At 45.3% G+C, this 18846-nt stretch overlaps 2 protein-coding genes across 4 annotated transcripts in view; both read left to right on the top strand.

Annotated features, from left to right (window-relative positions):
- Positions 1-7636, top strand: part of MTMR4 (myotubularin related protein 4) — a 29177-nt gene extending 21541 nt beyond the window's left edge. For all 3 annotated transcript variants that reach the window (XM_032162845.2, XM_032162844.2, XM_032162843.3), the window contains 4 exons: positions 840-2235; positions 4210-4320; positions 4563-4651; positions 5331-7636. In XM_032162845.2, coding sequence (XP_032018736.1) covers positions 840-2235; positions 4210-4320; positions 4563-4651; positions 5331-5508 — 1774 coding nt within the window. In that variant the 3' untranslated portion in view covers positions 5509-7636. The remainder of the gene's footprint in view (positions 1-839; positions 2236-4209; positions 4321-4562; positions 4652-5330) is intronic.
- Positions 7637-8877: 1241 nt separating this feature from the next.
- HSF5 (heat shock transcription factor 5) overlaps positions 8878-18846 on the top strand; it is a 70236-nt gene continuing 60267 nt past the window's right edge. The window contains exons 1-2 of the mRNA XM_032162713.2: positions 8878-9504; positions 17739-18113. Coding sequence (XP_032018604.1) covers positions 8883-9504; positions 17739-18113 — 997 coding nt within the window. The 5' untranslated portion in view covers positions 8878-8882. The remainder of the gene's footprint in view (positions 9505-17738; positions 18114-18846) is intronic.

Raw genomic sequence — 18846 nt, 5'->3', positions numbered from 1 at the left:
TCTACTGTTTCCCTGGTGAATTTCCCTCAAGTTTTCATTGCTCTAAGGACTTTGAACTGCATTAATAATCAGGATGGTCACTCTTGAAAATGTCCCTTAACCTATCTGGTATATATGAATGCCTCTAGAACTCTGAGTGCTATATACCAGGGGAAGTTTCGTGGGGCCTTGGGAATCAGAGGAGCACACTGCTGCTAAGTGGTTATCAAGAGCAGTGTTGAGGGAGTTGTGTTGTCTTAATAAAGTTTGTGGTTATTATGTTTGTGGTTGGTTGCCTATATTTTGAATTCTCATAGCATCTCTACAAGGTATGATTTATTATCATCATTGTATAAAGGGAGAGACCAAGTATCTGAGAGGTTAATTTACTTATTTGTAGTCATGTAGCTAATTAGCATCAGAGCCAATATTGTCTAGCTCCAAAACCCATCTTCTTTGTGTTTCATTGTGATGGAAGCAGTGGGATATTGGGTTTCAGTCTCAGGTATAGTCCTAGCTGGAACAGTAGATTCACAAGGCATTGGCATAGAAGGCAGCTGAAACCATGTAGTGGTTGAGATTTCCCAGGGAGACTGGTAGGTTGAGTGCTGACAAAAGCTGAGGATAGATTTTTGGGTTCCAGCGGACAGGGTCCGTGTCTTATGCTTTTTTTACAGAGTAAACTTTCAGTGAACATTGGTTATTTGTGATCTTAAGGATCATTATTTCTAAACTTAAGTGTTTTTAAGTGTCATTATTTCTAAACTCTGGCTTTGATATTGCTCCATTGATTCAGTTCCATATATTTGTATTGCAAGTGCCCATCTCCTGACCTGGAGGTGTTATATTTGTCATTCCAGATTACCTAAAACCAGATCCATGGATGATCTTCTTTCTGCCTGTGACACAAGCAGCCCCCTGACTCGTACATCCAGTGACCCTAACCTGAATAACCACTGTCAGGAGGTCAGGGTAGGCCTGGAGCCCTGGCACAGCAATCCTGAGGGATCAGAGACAACCTTTGTGGACTCTGGGGTAGGAGGCCCTCAGCAAACTGTAGGAGAAGTGGGTCTTCCTCCTCTGCCCAGCAGCCAGAAAGACTACTTGAGCAATAAACCTTTCAAGAGTCACAAAAGCTGTTCTCCAAGTTACAAACTGCTTAATACTGCAGTGCCTCGGGAAATGAAGAGCAACACCTCTGATCCTGAGATCAAAGTCCTGGAAGAGACTGAGGGACCAGCTCCAGACCCTTCTGCCCAGGATGAGCTGGGTAGGACTTTAGATGGCATAGGGGAGCCACCTGAACATTGTCCTGAAACAGAAGCTGTCAGTGCACTCTCCAAGGTCATTTCTAACAAGTGTGATGGAGTTTGTAATTTTCCTGAGTCTTCCCAGGACTCTCCTACAGGTATGCCCCAACAGGCCCAGCCAGACTCCATGCTTGGTGTGCCCTCCAAATGTGTTCTCGATCACAGCCTCAGCACCCTTTGCAACCCACCAAGTGCTGCCTGCCAAACTCCTCTAGACCCAAGCGCTGACTTCCTCAACCAAGATCCCTCAGGGTCTGTGGCAAGTATCTCCCACCAGGAACAACTGAGTTCTGTGCTGGATCTGACCCATGGGGAGGAAGACATTGGTAAAAGAGGAAATAATAGGAATGGGCAGTTATTGGAAAATCCTCGCTTTGGGAAAATGCCATTGGAATTGGTCCGGAAGCCAATTTCTCAGAGCCAGATCAGTGAGTTCTCTTTTCTGGGGTCCAACTGGGACAGCTTCCAAGGGATGGTGACTTCATTCCCAAGTGGGGAGGCCACCCCTCGGCGGCTGCTTTCCTATGGCTGTTGTAGCAAGAGGCCAAACAGTAAGCAGATGCGGGCCACGGGGCCCTGCTTTGGGGGCCAGTGGGCTCAGAGAGAAGGTGTGAAGTCACCTGTCTGTTCTAGTCATTCCAATGGACATTGTACTGGCCCAGGAGGAAAGAACCGGATGTGGTTGTCCAGTCATCCAAAGCAAGTCTCTAGCACAAAGCCCGTTCCACTGACCTGCCCTTCTCCAGTGCCTCCACTCTATTTGGATGATGATGGACTCCCCTTTCCCACGGATGTGATCCAGCATAGGTTACGGCAAATCGAAGCAGGGTACAAGCAAGAGGTGGAGCAGCTACGTCGACAGGTGCGTGAGCTTCAGATGAGGCTGGACATCCGTCACTGCTGTGCCCCTCCAGCAGAGCCCCCCATGGACTATGAGGATGATTTTGTAAGTAGTCACCGACTGCCATACACCCATTATTTACTCTCTTCATCCAGCCTTCCCTCCACTCAGCATTTATTCGTTGGGTACTTGCTGTGTGCCACTGAGTTAGGTGCCTGGGCTATAGGATGAAAAACAAGTAAGCAATTAGAATAATGTTTTTAAGTGCTATGATTGAGGAGGCATCAGGTGTTAGAGGGCTGGAGTGGAGTGAAACGTCAAGGAAGACTTTCTTGAGAAGGTAGTGCTTGAGCTGAATGCTGAAGAATGTGTGATACTTAGCTAGGTAGACAGTGAAAAGGAAACACCATTTGCAGAAGCGTGGTGGCAATAGGTACTCCAATGATACGGCTTAAAAGGATGGGACATGCGAGTGTGTATGTGTACATGCATGCATACACACACTGGGGCTATGAGAGACAGTCAGATAGGGTGGTGGGAGGTGACATTGGAGAATTAGGTAGAGATTACAAGGGTCAGGTTTAGTGCCCTTGTTTGGATTTTACCCTCAAGGCAATAAAATTTTAGGCCAGTGCACAATATGATCAGAGTTGTAGTTTAAGAAAATGACTCTTGCAACAATGTACGATTTTTTTTTTTTTTTTTTCTGAGACGGAGTCTCGCTCGGTCACCCAGGCTGGAGTGCAGTGGCGCAATCTCAGCTCACTGCAACCTCTGCCCTCCCGGGTTCACACCATTCTCCTGCCTCAGCCTCCTGAGTAGCTGGGACTACAGGCGCCCGCCACCATGCCCGGCTAATTTTTTTTTTGTATTTTTAGTAGAGACGAGGTCTCACTGTGTTAGCCAGGATGGTCTCGATCCCCAACCTTGTGATCCGCCCACCTCGGCCTCCCAAAGTGCTGGGATTACAGGCATGAGCCACTGCGCCCAGCCCAACAGTGTACAATTTTAATGAGGCAGTTGAGACCCAGATTGGGAGGCTGGTAAGGTCATTTTGGAATAATCCAGGTGAGAGATGAAGACTATATAGGCTGTGCAGTGTTGGGCAGCCTCAGATTCTGGTACCATAGTCCTTGGGGAGCTTCTAGGAGCCAGCTTCCTCTCCATGGTATCTTGCCATTTATACAGACACTTTCCTTCCTTCTGTTAAGGTGCTCTCCACTTGCCTGCTTCTCACTTCCCTGGTGCTTTAAACAGGAATCAGCAAACTTTTTTTTTTTGTAAAGGGCCAAATAATAACTATTTTAGGTTTTGTGGGCCATACAGTCTATGTTGCAACTACTCAGCTCTGCTATTGTGCAAAAGCAGCCGTAGGCCAGGCACTGTGGCTCACGCCTGTAGTCTTAGGACTTTGTGAGGCTGAGGTAGGTGGATCGCTTTAGCCAAGGAGTTCGAGACCAGCCTAGGCAACACGGTGAAACCCCGTCTCTACAAAAATTACAAAAAATTAGCTGGACATGGTGGTGGATGCCTGTGGTCCCAACTACTCGGGAGGCTGAGGTGGGAGGATCTCTTGAGCCCAGGATGTTGAGGCTACAGTGAGCCGTGATCATGCTGCTGCATTCCAGCCTGGGCAAAAGAGCGAGACCTTGTCTCAAAAACAAAACAAAAAGCAGCCATAGACAGTAAGTAAATGAATGAATGCAGCTGTGTTCCAACAAAACCTGATCTACAAAAACAGGCCGTGGGCTAGTTTGGCCTGTGGGCCATAGCTTGCCAACCCCTGGTTTAGAACATAACAAGAGTCTTTCTATGCTGTGGTGTAGCATATCGGTAAGAGTGTAAATCTGAAGCTACAATACTAGGTTCAAATCCCAGCTTTACTACATATCAGCTCTTAACTTTCTCCGTGGCTTCATTTTCTTATTTGTAAAATGGGGATATTAGTAGTATACATTGTAAGACTGTCATAAGAAATAAGTTCATGTGTGTAATACACTTAGCACAGTGCCTGACACATGGTAAACAGTAAGCGTTAATGATGATGAAGATAATTTGTTGTCTTTGCCTTTTCATCAGACATGTTTGAAGGAGTCGGATGGCAGTGATACTGAGGATTTTGGCTCTGATCACAGTGAAGACTGCCTTTCAGAAGCAAGCTGGGAACCTGTTGATAAGAAAGAGACTGAGGTATGTTTAGGCACATATGTGGTGGGTACTTATGTGAGCCAGTGAGTCATCATATTTCCCAGAGATGAATGACATGCTGTAGACTGAGCTGTCCCCCAGAGGAATGTCAACCTGGTAGGCAAATGGTAGCCAGTTATGAAGATAAGCCTTGTCACTTTCTCCTGGGGTGCTTTCCTCATTGCAATGTTGCTCTTCCAGTCTGTCAACAAGGACCAGGAATTTTTCTTTGTGCCTTCTGTTAGGTGACTCGCTGGGTTCCAGACCATATGGCATCACACTGCTATAACTGTGACTGTGAATTCTGGTTGGCCAAACGAAGACACCATTGCAGGTAAGATGTTTTGTATGATTTAGTATGACTCAAAAAACAGTGCAGGCCAGGCGCAGTGGCTCACACCTGTAATCCCAACACTTTGGGAGGCCGAGGCAGGCAGGTGGATCATGAGGTCAGGAGATTGAGACCATCCTGGCCAACATGGTAAAACCCATCTCCACTAAAAAATACAAAAATTAGCTGGGTGTGGTGGCGCATGCCTGTAATTCCAGCTACTCTGGAGGCTGAGGCGGGAAAAGAGCTTGAACCAGGGAGCTGGAGGTTGCAGTGAGCCAAGATTGCGCCACTGCACTCCATCCTGGCAACAGAGCAAGACTCTGTCTCAAAAAGAACAAAAAACAAAAACAAAAGCAGTGCAATACATATGTATAGAACTAAGTGGAATTAGTTTGGAAGTAGACACCTCTTTATAGAAACTATTTTTGTTTGTCCCCAACTTTTCATTTAGTATCACTCATTCTCAGTATATTGGCATTTCTTAATATTAATTAATTAATTATTTTTTTTTATTAGTGATGGGGTCTTGCTATGTTGCTCAGGCAAGTCTCAAACTCCTGGCCTCAAGCGATTCTACTGCCTCAGCCTACCAAAGTGCAGGGATTACTGGTGTGAGTCACCCTGCCTGGCCAGTATATTGGCATTTCTGATAAACTCTTCCCTCTTTGTGCTTTGACAGAAATTGCGGGAATGTATTTTGTGCTGGATGCTGCCACCTGAAGCTGCCCATTCCTGATCAGCAACTCTATGACCCAGTTCTCGTCTGTAACTCATGTTACGAACACATTCAAGTCTCTCGTGCCAGGGAACTCATGAGCCAACAGCTGAAGAAACCCATTGCTACAGCTTCCAGTTGAATGCCGGGGAGACGACCTGTCCAATTTTAGCAGGTTTGAAGGGAGGATCTTCTTCAGTTGTAGTTTGGAAGGTTCCTTGGTGTGGCTAATGAAATCACAGAGCTCAGAGATACCATCTTGAGAAATCCTCCTTGGTATCATGAAACTGGAGCAGAGGAATTGCAATTTGGCAGGAGGTCCTCTACTGGTGATACCCTCACCTTGGGGTAATAGTCCTAACCCAGACCCAGCGTCTGGAAGCTTAATGTTGAGTTGGTGACTCCAGCCTCTTTCTCCTGGAGGTCACAAGATGATGATTGCGTAGATGTTGCCTGGTGCAAAGTGCCCCAAACAGCAATAGAAAGGCATATGTATAACCAAACTCCAAGTGATAACCAGACCCATCTCTCCTCCACCTTGACAAAAGCAGATTATAGTATACAAGATAGGAATTCCTGTCCTATTTGAGATGAACTATATCCTGTACCTCTGTGCTCTGTGTCCGTGCATGAAGGCTCAGTCTTTAGAGGCACTCCCTCTAGTTGCATTAGTACTGTCTTTCTGTGGAGTTTGGTTTGAAGACTGGCTCAGCAAGTGGAGGTTTCAATGTATTTTTCAGTTGGCTCATCAGCCAGTATTGGTGAATATTCAGTTTAGGGGAACAGTTCTAGGGAGCGAGACATTTTTGGGAGCAGAGGAAAACTCTGCTGATGTTCGGTCCTGGCAAACATTGAGTTATTTTGAGCTGTGAAGGCAGTCATCTCTGTTACACAGTGGCAGCTCTTTGAGTTACGCACTGTGAAGAATGAGAAGGGAAAAGCAAAAATTATCCTTGTGAAATATCTGCTGATTGTGCCATACCCTTTGCACCTGACTTTTCCTAGTTGTCCTGGTGCTAACACAGGAGCTACACCTTGATCCTCTCCTGGCATGAAAATAAAACAAAGGTTTTCGTTGTTGTTGTTCCATTGCCCATTCCCCCCATGTTGTCTTTCCCTTGGCTGCTGCCTCCTCTGGGTCACATTGCTTCTTATCCTGAACACTTGACACCTTGAGGGTAGAATTTAGCGTTTGGTTTTTACCTCCTAGCATATGCTGTTTGGTATGTGAGGGTTTCAGTACAAATGCTGCTGTCTATTTCTGTGCACTTAACAATGGAACCCAAACAGAAGAGAATAAAGCCTTGATACCAAAATTGGGAGAGAACATGTATCCATTTGGACCAAACGTTGTTGGTTTTTTAAAAATTTTGTTTTTTTGTTTTTGTTTTTGTTTTTTTTCATCTTAATATGTACCAGTGGCACTTAACCAAAAGATACAGTGATATAGCCATGTACTGTGGGTGGGACAGATACAGTCTCCTTGGCCTATAATGAAACCACTAGGACTTTATTCATTTTCCTTAATTTGCTGACATACAAATGGTAAATTATATTTAGGCTTATCCTGTTTTGAAATGATGGTAGTCATCTTTCTTACTGCTACTTTCATGTTGCTTTCTAGAAAACAGCATTTCATTCCAAAATAACTAGGATCTGCATTTAGAACAAGAATCATTATTTGTCCTGACCTTTTCAGTCCTACAGAGAAGCATCTGTGGTTCTTTTGTACTTGCCATAGATGTAACCTAAAAAGTTTTGGCATATTTAGGTCAGCCTAGCGGAACTTTTTTTTTCATTTAAATGGAGCTGAATAATGGAGATTTTGTGTCTGCAAAATTCCTGAGATCATTGAAAAAGTAACAAGCTATTCCTTGTTTCTGATACATAAAATTATTTTAAGCATTTTATCAATCATTAAAATTTACTGCCAGTTGTGAGTGGCTTTTTAATTAACTTGTCTTTCATTGCACTTCACTCTGCCTGTTTTCAAGGGGAGTAAGATTGGTAACATTTGGGGAGACTGTATCTGTCTACTTAGTGTGGCTGTTTTGAGGGACTGTCCCATCAGTGAACAAACTGCATGGCCTTGGAGAGAGACTCTGGGCTCTTGGCTCAGATGTGTTCATCAAATACTCCTTTCAGAGCTGTTGTGGGTGTAAGTGACATGATGTGGCCAAAAATCCAAACTGTGCAGTTGCGTTGTGACAAACATGCAATGTGCTGTAAAAATTCAATACAGTTTAAATAAAATCTCTATATTAGTGCTGCTTTGTTGGGTCGTTTTATTTTCATTTCTGAAAAAACTTAATATTCACTTATTCTTTGACCATGAGAAGAGTAGAACATTATACCCCTTTCTCCCAGCAATTTCCAATTTATTTATTTTGAGATGGAGTCTCCTTCTGTTCCCCAGGCTGGAGTGCAGTGGTGCGATCTCGGCTCACTGCAACCTCCGCCTTCTGGGTTCAAGCGATTCTCCTGCCTCAGCCTCCTGGGCAGTTGGGACTACAGGTATGCTACCACACTGGCGAATTTTTGTATTTTTAGTAGAGACGGGGTTTCACCATGTTGGCCAGGCTGGTCTCGCACCCCTGGGTTCAAGCAGTCCACCCAGCTCGGCCTCCCAAAGTGTTGGGATTACAGACGTGAGCCACTGCGCCCGGCCAATTTCCATTTTCAAATGAACCTCTCTTTTTGAATCAGCACAGCTCTTGCTACATTCTTATTTATTGATTGGCTAGGGATCGATTCTTATGGATACCGTAGAATTCTGTCCCATCTTTATTTCTCTTTAATGTCTAAAATGCCACCAGCTAGTTGGGCAGGCACACAAGATAGTACTTAGATTCTTGTGATTCCCTCCTCCCAGGGACCTCAGTTTTCGTCTAACCTTGAGTAAATTGTCTTGAACAAACACTGGCTTAAAAGAGTGTATCTTAAAAGATACAAAAGGCTACTATCTAAAAGGTGAGTTCGTTTACTCAAGATATTATACCTCCAGTAGCATCACTTTTGTTTGAGAGGTGAGCAGTTCCACTGTTAGTAAAGATTACAGACCAGACCCTTTGGTCCCCAGAATGACCGACTCTGCTTCCTAACGCACGCTTTCTCTGCATTCCAAGTCCCCACTAGTTGGCTGGGCCGAAACACACGCCTCTTGGTATTCCACGGTGGATAACTGGGCTTCTCTCTTCGCAGGACTTAGAACTCCCCGGCCTGAAGTCTGGGAACGCCTGGGAAAGGGGCTCCTGCCCGGGTCCCGCTGGCGTCCGGCGGGCCGGGCCGGGGCACGCGGCCGCCGAGGGGGCGGTGCCCATGCCGCGTGGCGGGAACTCGAGGCCCCATTGGCGGTGCTGGGAGGCGCCGCGGGGCCTCGTGCGCCAACGGTCCCTGGTACGCGGCTGACGGGCGCCGGTAGGAGCGGGCAGGGCGAGGCGAAGGCCGGGGAGGGATCGAGAACCGGGTGGGAGAGCTAGGCTCGGAGGGGGGGCGAGGCCCAGGCCCGGCGGGGCGATGGAGGAGGCGCTGCTCTCCACCCCCATCAACCCCAACAACTTCCCCGCCAAGCTGTGGCGCCTGGTGAACAGCCCGCGCTACCGCTCCATCTGCTGGGACGGCCGCGGCGAGGGGCTGCTCATCGACCAGCCGCTCTTCGAGGCTGAGCTGCTCAGCCCGCCCAGGCCAGGGGGCGGTGGCGGGGCTGCGGGGGCCGGGGCCGGGGCCGGGGCCGGGGCCGGGGCCGGGGCCGAGCCGGAGCCCGAGCTCTTCAAAACCACCAACTTCACCAGCTTCATCCGCCAGCTCAACCTCTACGGCTTCCGCAAGGTGGTGCTGGGCGAGCCGGGCGCGGCGGGGCCGGGGGGCGGCAGACCGGTAGGGGACGGGCCGCTCCATCACTTCCACAGCCCGCACTTCCGCCGCGACCAGCCACAGCTGCTCGTGCACCTTAAGCGCCTGACCAGCGCCAACAAGGCCAAGCTGGCGGCCGGCCTGGAGGTGCCCTGCCGCCCGCCCAACCGCTTCCAGCGGCTGCTCATCACCTCGGCCTCCGCCGCCGCCGCCTCGGCCGCCGCCGCCGCCCCGCTGCAGCACCAGGAGCCGCCGCCGCCCGCGGGGCCCCGGCCTGAGCCGCACGGTGAGTCCAGGCTGCCCGTGACCTCGCCCACAGTGGGCACATGGGCGGCGGGGAGCAACCGCCGCTGGAGGGCGCATTTTCGCACGTCCTCACGCTGTGGGAAAGGCGCCGGGGACCCACTGGCCGCTGTGCTTCCCGAGACTGGCGGTCCCGCCACCGCCACCGTTCTCAGCAGCACCAGCACGGTGGCCACCGGCCCTCCCCTGGAGGGTCCGAAAGCATTCAGCCCCTTCTGAGCCCACTGGCAGCAAAAGGGACCTCCGCCTCTTAGGCTCCCTTCTACTCGTCCCCGGTTTGAACCCCAGGAGTTTACCTGGTTGTAAGCCTCCGTTTACCTTCCTGAGACCCACACTGTCCACTGTAAACATGTAGACTAAGTAGTCCTTCGTTGAAACATTGGGTCTGGAAGAAACACAGAAGGGGCTCCTTTGCTCCCGTGGGAAGCAGAGTGGAATCACCCTACGGATTAAGGCGGGACGGAACAAAATCCTAGTCAAGAGAACTTAGAACATTACGGTTGGGCGTGGTGGCTCACGCCTGTAATCCCAGCACTTTGGGAGGCCGAGGCGGGTGCATCGCGAGGTCAGGAGTTTGAGACCGGCCTAACCAACAGGGTGAAACCTCGTCTCTACTAAAAATACAAAAATTAGCCGGGCGTGGTGATGGCACACGCCTGTAATCCCATCTATTCAGGAGGCTGGCTGAGACAGGAGAATCGCTTGAACCCAGGAGGCAGAGGTTGCAGTGAGCCGAGATAGTGCCACTGCACTCCAGCCTGAGCAACAGAGCTAGACTCCGTCTCAAAAACATTACAATAGCAGCCAAGGGAAAGTTTTGGAAAAGATGCCTGCCGTGGAAATTTGTCCTTGAAGAGGGCTGCCACCTTCCATCTATTGGCACATCTAAGAAATCTTAGAAGAAGTGTTACCACGGTCATCAGATTTAAGGTTCTGGGTAATGTGTAGAATGGTAGACATTGTTTATATACCTTAAGAGCAAAAATACAACGATACATCGTGGCTTACAAGATATAGTTCCTATGTAGAATGAATTGGCTACACACGTCTTTCATTGAAGCAAATTAGAGCTTGATGCCTCCTTAAAGGGGTATGATTAGACAAACATAAGGCAAAAATGGTTTTCTTTACAGCTGTCAAGTTTTAGTTAAAAAAGAATTTTAGAAAGCTCACATCTACAGCCTTTGGAGTTTTCACTATTGGCTACAATCTTTCGGTATTGAAAAAACTTTTTTTTTTGAGACAGAGTCTCGCTCTGTCGCCCAGGCTGGAGTGCAGTGGCGCAATCTCGGCTCACTGCAAGCTCCGCCTCCTGGGTTCACTCCATTCTTCTGCCTCAGCCTCTCCGAGTAGCTGGGACTACAGGCGCCCGCCACCACGCCCGGCTAATTTTTTGTATTTTTAGTAGAGACGCGGTTTCACCGTGGTCTCGATCTCCTGACCTCATGATCCGCCCGCTTTGGCCTCCCAAAGTGCTGGGATTACAAGCATGAGCCACCGCGCCCGGCCCTGAAAAAACTTTTTGGTGTACATCTGTATTTAGTAAAAGTTCAGAAACCCTCTGTGATAGTGAATTATTTATTTTTTATTATTTGTTTATTTTTTTGAGACGGAGTTTCACTCTTGTCACCCAGGCTGGAGTGCAATGGTGCGATCTCGGCTCACCACAACCTCTGCCTCTCAGGTTCAAGCGATTCTCATTCCTCAGCCTCCTGAGTAGCTGGGAATACAGGCGCGTGCCACCATGCCCGGCTAATTTTTGTATTTTTAGTAGAGACAGGGTTTCACCCGGTTGGCCAGGCTGGTCTCGAACTCCTGACCTCAGGTGATCCACCCGCCTCGGCCTCCAAAAGTGCTGGGATTACAGGCCTGAGCCACTGCGCCCCACCTATTTTATTTTTTGAGATGAAGTCTCACTCTGTTGCCCAGGCTGGCGTGCAATGGCAAGATCTCTGCTCACTGCAACCTCTGCCTCCCGGGTTCAAGTGATTCTCCTACGTTGGCCTCCAGAGTAGCTGGGATTTTACAGGTGCCTGCCACCACACCTGGCTAATTTTTATATTGTTAGTAGAGATGGGGTTTCACCATGTTGGCCAGGCTGGTTTTGAACTCCTGACCTCAGGTGATCCGCCCATCTTGGCCTCCCAAAGTGCTGGGATTACAGGTGTGAGCCACTGCACATGGCCAAATTATTTTATAGACTTGATTTTTTTTTTTTTTTTTTTTGAGATAGGGTCTCACTCTGTCCCCCAGGCTGGAGTGCAGTGGCAAGATCTTGGCTCACTGCAACCTCCGCCTCCTGGGCTCAAGAGATCCTCCCACCTCAGCCTCCAGAGTAGCTGGGAGTACAGGCGTGGCCACCACACCCAGCTAATTTTTTGTATTTTTGGTGGATACAGGGTTTCACTCTGTTGCCCAGGCTGGTCTGGAACTCCTGGGTTCAAGTGATCTGCCCACCTTGGCCTCTGGAAGTGCTGGAATTACAGGCGTGAGCCACCACTGCGCCAGCCCTGTAGACTTGATTTTTGATGCTCTTCCCCCTCTTCCAGGAAGGCAAGGGTGGCAATATTCCATTTCTCTGTTTAAAGAGTCCATGATATGAAGCAGTATACCAAGAAACCAACAGGGTATAATAATTCATTCATTCTTCACCTTCAACTAGGAGAGTAATAACAACATTTTCAGTGTGTTAACATGGATTTACTATAAAGAAATCTGGGGCCAGGCGTGGTGGCTGACGCCTGTAATCCCAGCACTTTGGGAGGCCCAGGCGGGCGGATCACGAGGTCAAGAGATCGAGACCATCCTGGTCAACATGGTGAAACCCTGTCTCTATTAAAAATATAAAAATTAGCTGCGCGTGGTGGCGGGCGCCTGTAGTCCCAGCTACTGGGGAAGCTGAGGCAGGAGAATCACTTGAACCTAGAAGGTGGAGGTTGCAGTGAGCCGAGATCACGCCATTGCACTCCAGCCTGGGCGACAGAGTGAGACGCTGTCTCAAAAAAAAAAAAGAAGAAAAAAGAAAAAGAAATCTGCGTTATTTTTGAGTTAATGGAAAAGTTTAAATGTACAAATAAAATAACACTGTGTTCAACTTAACCTTCGCCCAGGGTTATGAATGACAACAGTACTTGGTTCATTTGGAATTTAGAAGATAAGGAACTAGGTTATGTGTCCACTGTGGAGTTTAGAAGATAAGGGATTAGGTTAAAGTTCCAACAGCAAGTTGAAAAAGCAGCAGTGGCATAAGAATGTCCTAAAGGAATATTAGGCCACTTCCATGTGATGGCCATTGATTTTGGTAGGGAATGTTAGGGGGCAAGGCAATGGAGACAATATCATGGCATACATTTGGCAGAATCTCTGACATGGATTTTTTTTTTTCAGGTTGCATGTCTGGTGGGTATAAGGAGAAAAGACTAAAAATGTGTTTTTGGGAGAAATGGGATAACCACTTCAAACAAAGAAACATCCATGCATACACACACACATAAAAACCAACACTTGCTCTTTTCTCTTCTCTGATCTTTTTCCCTCAACTCTCTTAAACCCAGTTGTATTTTAAGGATAGAGTCCATCTTAATTGAAGAAATTCAGGGCCATCTGGAATCTGATTTTATTCACTTACAGTTCAGTTGGTCAGCATTTAAAGATTACTACTTGTTGAAAAACAAATTCATGGTTTGTCAGTATAGATTATATATCAATCCATATATAACTAAGTTATTGTTTTCATGCCTTTCCTGTTTGGTGTTTTTTTTTTTTCCCTTACCATTCTACCTGTTGGTATGTGCAGAAGGTGTGTCAGGTGTGGACTGTCTATACCATAGGTTTGGTTCACTAGGGAATTGTGTTACTAGTTCAGGTGGAATGTAATTCTGCTTTAAGTTCAAGAATACTAGAACTTGAATAATTGAGCAAAGTTGTTCAAGAATACAACTTTGTTTTGTTCTCATTCCACGTTCTAAGTCCTTGGCTCTTCTATTTTTCCTCATCTCATTTTTCTTCTTCTCGAATCTTGCCTTAGTTATGTGCCTGACTACACTGCTACTGCTTAGTCTCCATTTTTTCTATGTTCTATTTCAGTGTATGGGTTGAATACTTCTCTCTCTATAATAGAATCCTCTGTTTTAGGACCTAGTTCTTTTATTTAGAGCTGCTGAACCAACTGCACTGTTCACCTTCCAAGAGTATACTTGATAAGAAACAGATTGCATGTTTTTCCTTTGTGCACTTCTGTTATTTTGTTTTTAGGAGCAGTTTATTTTATGATATTTGTTAAAATATTCTAAACTACGTAACAGATCTGAGAAGTGGATAATCTGTTTTTACCTGGGGATACCATGCTCTCAAGAGGCAAGTTTTTGGATTCTTTCCTGGGAATTGATTAATTCAGATGCACGTCCATAAAAAGAAACAGAATTTTTGAGAACACAATTTCATCCTGCCCTCTATTTCTAGAATTCTGCATTCAAACTTTGCCAAATATATCTTACAGATATTTTGAAGACATATAGGTGATGCTCGGTAATGTTGATCTGAATTGAGCCCTATGAAGTAACCCTTAACAAGAAGAATAAATAAGGGCTGAACATGTCTTGGTTCTTTATTTTAAAAAACAGACTTAAAATAATGTTCTTTTTATCTTGACCGTGTTCTAATTTTAACAGCATCTAAAATAGTTAATTGGCCATCACTCCAAGTTTATCATGACAGAAGTAGACAGATATAAAACAATTTAAGGTAGAGAATTCTTTAATTAGCTGCTTAAGTTATTGACAGCCTGTAAATTCACCAACAGTTTATCCCTGAAGAGGGCAGAGCTGTTGTACTCTGTAGGCTGTATGTAGTGTTGACATGTGAGCATCCCAGGAGAAATAAAGCAATGAGTAATTTTGGACATGCAGAAACACCTCTTGTGAAGAGAGAGAAAAAAAAGGAGGGGTTGTCAGTGGTGGGTTCAAAGTGTATGTACCTGTGGAATTGCTAGTCAAGCAGCGTAAAAACTGTTTTATGCGTTTTTTTTTTTTTTTTTTTTTTTTAAGACAGAGTCTCCCTCTGTCACCCAGGCTGGAGTTCAGTGGCATGAACATGGCTCACTGGTGCCTTGACCTGCCAGGATCAAGTCATCCTCCCACCTCAGTCTCCTAGCTGGGACTATTGGTGCATGCCACCATACCTGGCTGATTTTTTTTTTATTTTTTGTAAAGACAAGATCTCACCTTTTTTTTCTTTTTTCTTTCTTTCTTTTTTTTTTTTTTTGAGACAGAGTTTTGCTGTGTTGCCCAGGCTGGAGTGCAGTGGCGCAATCTCAGCTCACTGCAACCTCCACCTCCCAGGTTCAGGCTATTCTCCTTCCTCAGCCTCCTGAGTAGCTGGGACTACAAGGTGTGTGCCACCAAGCCCAGCTAATTTTTGTATTTTTAGTAGAGACGGGGTTTCTCCATGTTAGTCAGGCTGGTCTCGAACTCCTAACCTCAAGTAATCTGCCCTCCTCAGCCTCCCAAAATGCTAGTATTACAAGCATGAGCCACCGTACCTGGCCAGGATCTCACCATTTTGCCCATGCTGGTCTGAAATTCCCAAGCTCAAGCAATCCTCCTGCCTTGGCCTCCCAAAGTGCTGGGATTAGAAGGATGAGACACTGCACACGGTCTATTTTTTGTACTTTAAAGGAATAAAGGAAAAATAGTTTTTAAGAGATCCATCATTTGAATACATTCAATCTTCTGAAGTAGGATTTTTCCTCCCATTAGATAAAATCCTCTTGATTTCCAGGGCTCCAGAATTTGTGTTGTTCATATGTGCATATTTGTTTCTTTTTGGCATTAATGCTTTATTTATTTGTTTATTTATTTATTTTTAAGAGACAGGATCTCACTCTGTCACCCAGGCTGGAGTGCAGTGGCACGATCATAGTTCACTGTAACCTTGAACTCCTGGACTCAGTAATACTTTATTCTCTCTTTTTGAAACAGGGTCTTACTGTGTCACCCAGGCTGGAGTACAGTGGCTCAATCTCAGTTTACTGCAACCTCTACCTCCTGGGTTCAAGCGATTCTCCTGCCTCAGCCTCCCGAGTAGCTGGGATTACAGGCATGTACCACCATGCCCAGCTAATTTTTGTATATTTTGTAGAGATGGGGTTTCACCATGTTGCTCAGGCTGGTCTCGAACTTTTGGACTCAAGTGATCTGCCTGCCTCGGCCTCCCAAAGTGCTGGGATTACAGGCATGAGCCACCATGGCTGGCCTACTTTATTCTTTAAAGGAAATTAAACCACAGAAATGGAATGACAGATATGTAACTTGTTGAATGGGTTTACAGTCTAATTATTTGGAAAAGCAGATATTTGAGTGTCAGCTTTCAACGTGTAGTTTAATACTTGAGTAGCACATAATAGATTTTCCCTCTGTTTTGCAGCTTAGCTTAGTAAATTGAAAGGAACTTGTGAATCAGTCACATGATTTAATGCAAAACTCCTTAGGAATAAATTAGGCTAGCTTTGTTTATGTTCAAGAGTCATAATCTATAGTTCAGTACCATTTATATTCTCCCTTCCTTGATTACATACTATTGCCGTTTCTCTGTCTTCCTTATCTCCACTTTTTATTCCTTTTTACATTGCTAATAAAGAGAAAACAAGTATCAGAATCTCTGGGCTCGGATTTGTGGATTTTTAACAAACTCTTCAGGTGATTCAGATGTAAACCACTGTTTGAGAGCCACTGATATCTGGGAAAGGATACTACTGGAAAGACTATAAAGAAAGAAAAATCGTGGAAAATGATTGATTGATTTAAGGGATGAAGGAGGAAACTAAGTCAAACTTTTCAAGCCTGACTTTTCTGCAAAGATTATCATTTTTAAAAATTTGAAAGGGAAGGCAAGACATGGTGGCTCATGCCTATAATCCCAGCACTTTGGGAGGCAAAGGCAGGAGGATTGCTTGAGCCAGGGGTTCAAGACCAGCCTGGGCAACATAGGGAGGCTCCTGCCCTACAAAAAAAATTTAGCCAGGTGTGGGGGTGCATGTCTGAACTCCCAGCTATTCAGGAGGTTGAGGTGAGAGGATTGCTTGAGCCCAGGAGTTCAAGGCTGCAGTGAGCCATGTTCACAACACTGCACTCCAGCCTGAGTGACAAAGCAAGAGTCTGTTTCTAAGAAAAAAAAGAATAAAACATTAATGCCAAAAATAAACACATACACACAACGCAAATTCTGGAGCCCCGAAAATCAAGAGATCTTTAGTAGGGGGAAAATATCCTACTTCAGTAGATTGAATGTATTCAAATGATAGGCCTCTTAAAAATGATTTTTCTTTTTTCCTTTGAGGTACAAAAAACAGGCCAGGTACAGTGGCTCATTTCTGTAATCCTAGCATATTGGGAGGCCAAGGCAGGAGGATCGCTTGAGCCCAGGAGTTCCAGACCAGCCTGGGAACGTGGCAAGACCTTGTTTCTACAAAAAGTAAAATAAACAGTGCTTGGTGGTGTGCACCTATAGTTCCAGCTAGTCAGGAGGCTGAGGTGGGAGGATTGCTTGAGCCTGGAAGTTTGAGGCTAGAGTGAGCCAAGATCACACCACTGCACTGCAGCCTGGGCAACAGAGTAAGACCCAGGTATTAGATAGATAGATAGATAGATAGATAGATAGATAGATAGATAGATAGATAGTAGATAGATAGATAGATAGATAGATAGATAGATAGATAGATAGATAGCAAAGAGCATTAAATTTTTTTTATCTTGTTATATGTTCCACACCCATTTCTTTTATTTTTTGGTGGAGAGCTTATTTTTATGCCTATTATTAATGTTCCAAAATTGTTTGAAAGACTGAATGGAAAACTTTTAGGAAGTAGCTTACGCGTTGGAAAAATCTGGGTCAGGCAAATAAAGCGAAAGGTAAGATGGCCAAATCATGTATAAAAGGCTTTTAATGTTGAATATTTGATTTAACATTTGATTTAATGTTAGAATTTGGGTGCTTTATCTTTTATGACTATTGCACTGAGAAAACAAAGGTTTATTTGATTCTTCTTTCAGCATTATATGTCTCATATTCTTGATTCTGAACTTGTTTTTACCAAAACTAAACTTCTGTTGTGTTAAAAATGGCTGATAGGTGAAGAGTAGTATATTTTATGACCTTTGGTTTACTATGTCTGGTGGTGTAATGCAAAATTAGTAAATGTGCTCTTCCTCTTTTCTGTAGGACCAGTGGCTGTAGGACAATTTCACCGGTCATTTCGGCGAGATAGTTTGTCTCCTTACTCCTACGTATCAACTCCATCCCACGACCACAGTACTTACCCTCTGAAAGGTTTAGATCGGATCCCAGTTCCTCGTAGAATATGGCAGAACTCCCTTGGAATGCACCCTGGACAAGTGGAGACATCTCCCACATTTTCAGATAAAGGGGTTCCATTTCCTGTACTCCAGAGGTTTCCAACTGAGGTTACCTATATGCTGCAGCCCAGCACCACATCTGTACATGTTCAACAAGGTCCTCAAACAATGGTCAGCTCCTCCCAAAAATATAGTAACTACACACCCTCAGCACAGTACTCGCAAGCCTACTATCCAACAGGTATGACAAATTCAGGTTCATGGCCTTCTATTTAAGGCTGTTTATAATGAGCATATATATATATTTTAAATGCATTTTAATGTCTATATGCTTTAACACAAACAGTAGGAATGTACATCTAAGAAATGGCAAAGATTTCTTAGCAGGAGATATTTTTAAACAATATATAAAATTTCATTGTGTTTTTAAGGGTTGTGAAAAAATTGTTGGTGTATAAAGGTGTGTGTTGTTAATGAAACTTATATACTAAAAATGTGTCCTAGTTATGAAATTAAGGCTTAGTACCCCAAGGCCGGATGTGGTGGCCCACACCTGTTATCCCAGCACTTTGGGAGGCTGAGGTGGGTGGATCATTTCAGGTCAGGAGTTCGAGACCAGCCTAGCCAACATGGTGAAACCCCAGCTCTACTAAAAATACAAAAATTAGCCAGGCACGGTGACAGGTGCCTGTAATCCCAGCTACTCAGGAGGCTGAGGCAAGAAAATTGCTTGAACCTGGGAGGCGGAGGTTGCAGTGAGTAGAGATCACTCCACAGCATTCCACCCTGGACGACAGAGTGAGACTGTCTCAAAAACAAAAAACAAAAAACCTTAGTACCCCAGAACCTTATTTTAACTCTGTACTTGGTGCTGTAGTTTTTTTTAATATGTCTATTATATATTTAATATGGTTTAATCAAAGTGAGATTACTTCATAATGAAATCATTTAGTATCTCAGTAATGATATTTAAT

This window comes from Hylobates moloch, unplaced genomic scaffold (genome assembly GCF_009828535.3).
Source record: "Hylobates moloch isolate HMO894 unplaced genomic scaffold, HMol_V3 SCAFFOLD_10, whole genome shotgun sequence".
Taxonomy (NCBI): Eukaryota; Metazoa; Chordata; class Mammalia; order Primates; family Hylobatidae; genus Hylobates; species Hylobates moloch.
This window is presented reverse-complemented; position numbering and strand designations above follow the sequence as displayed.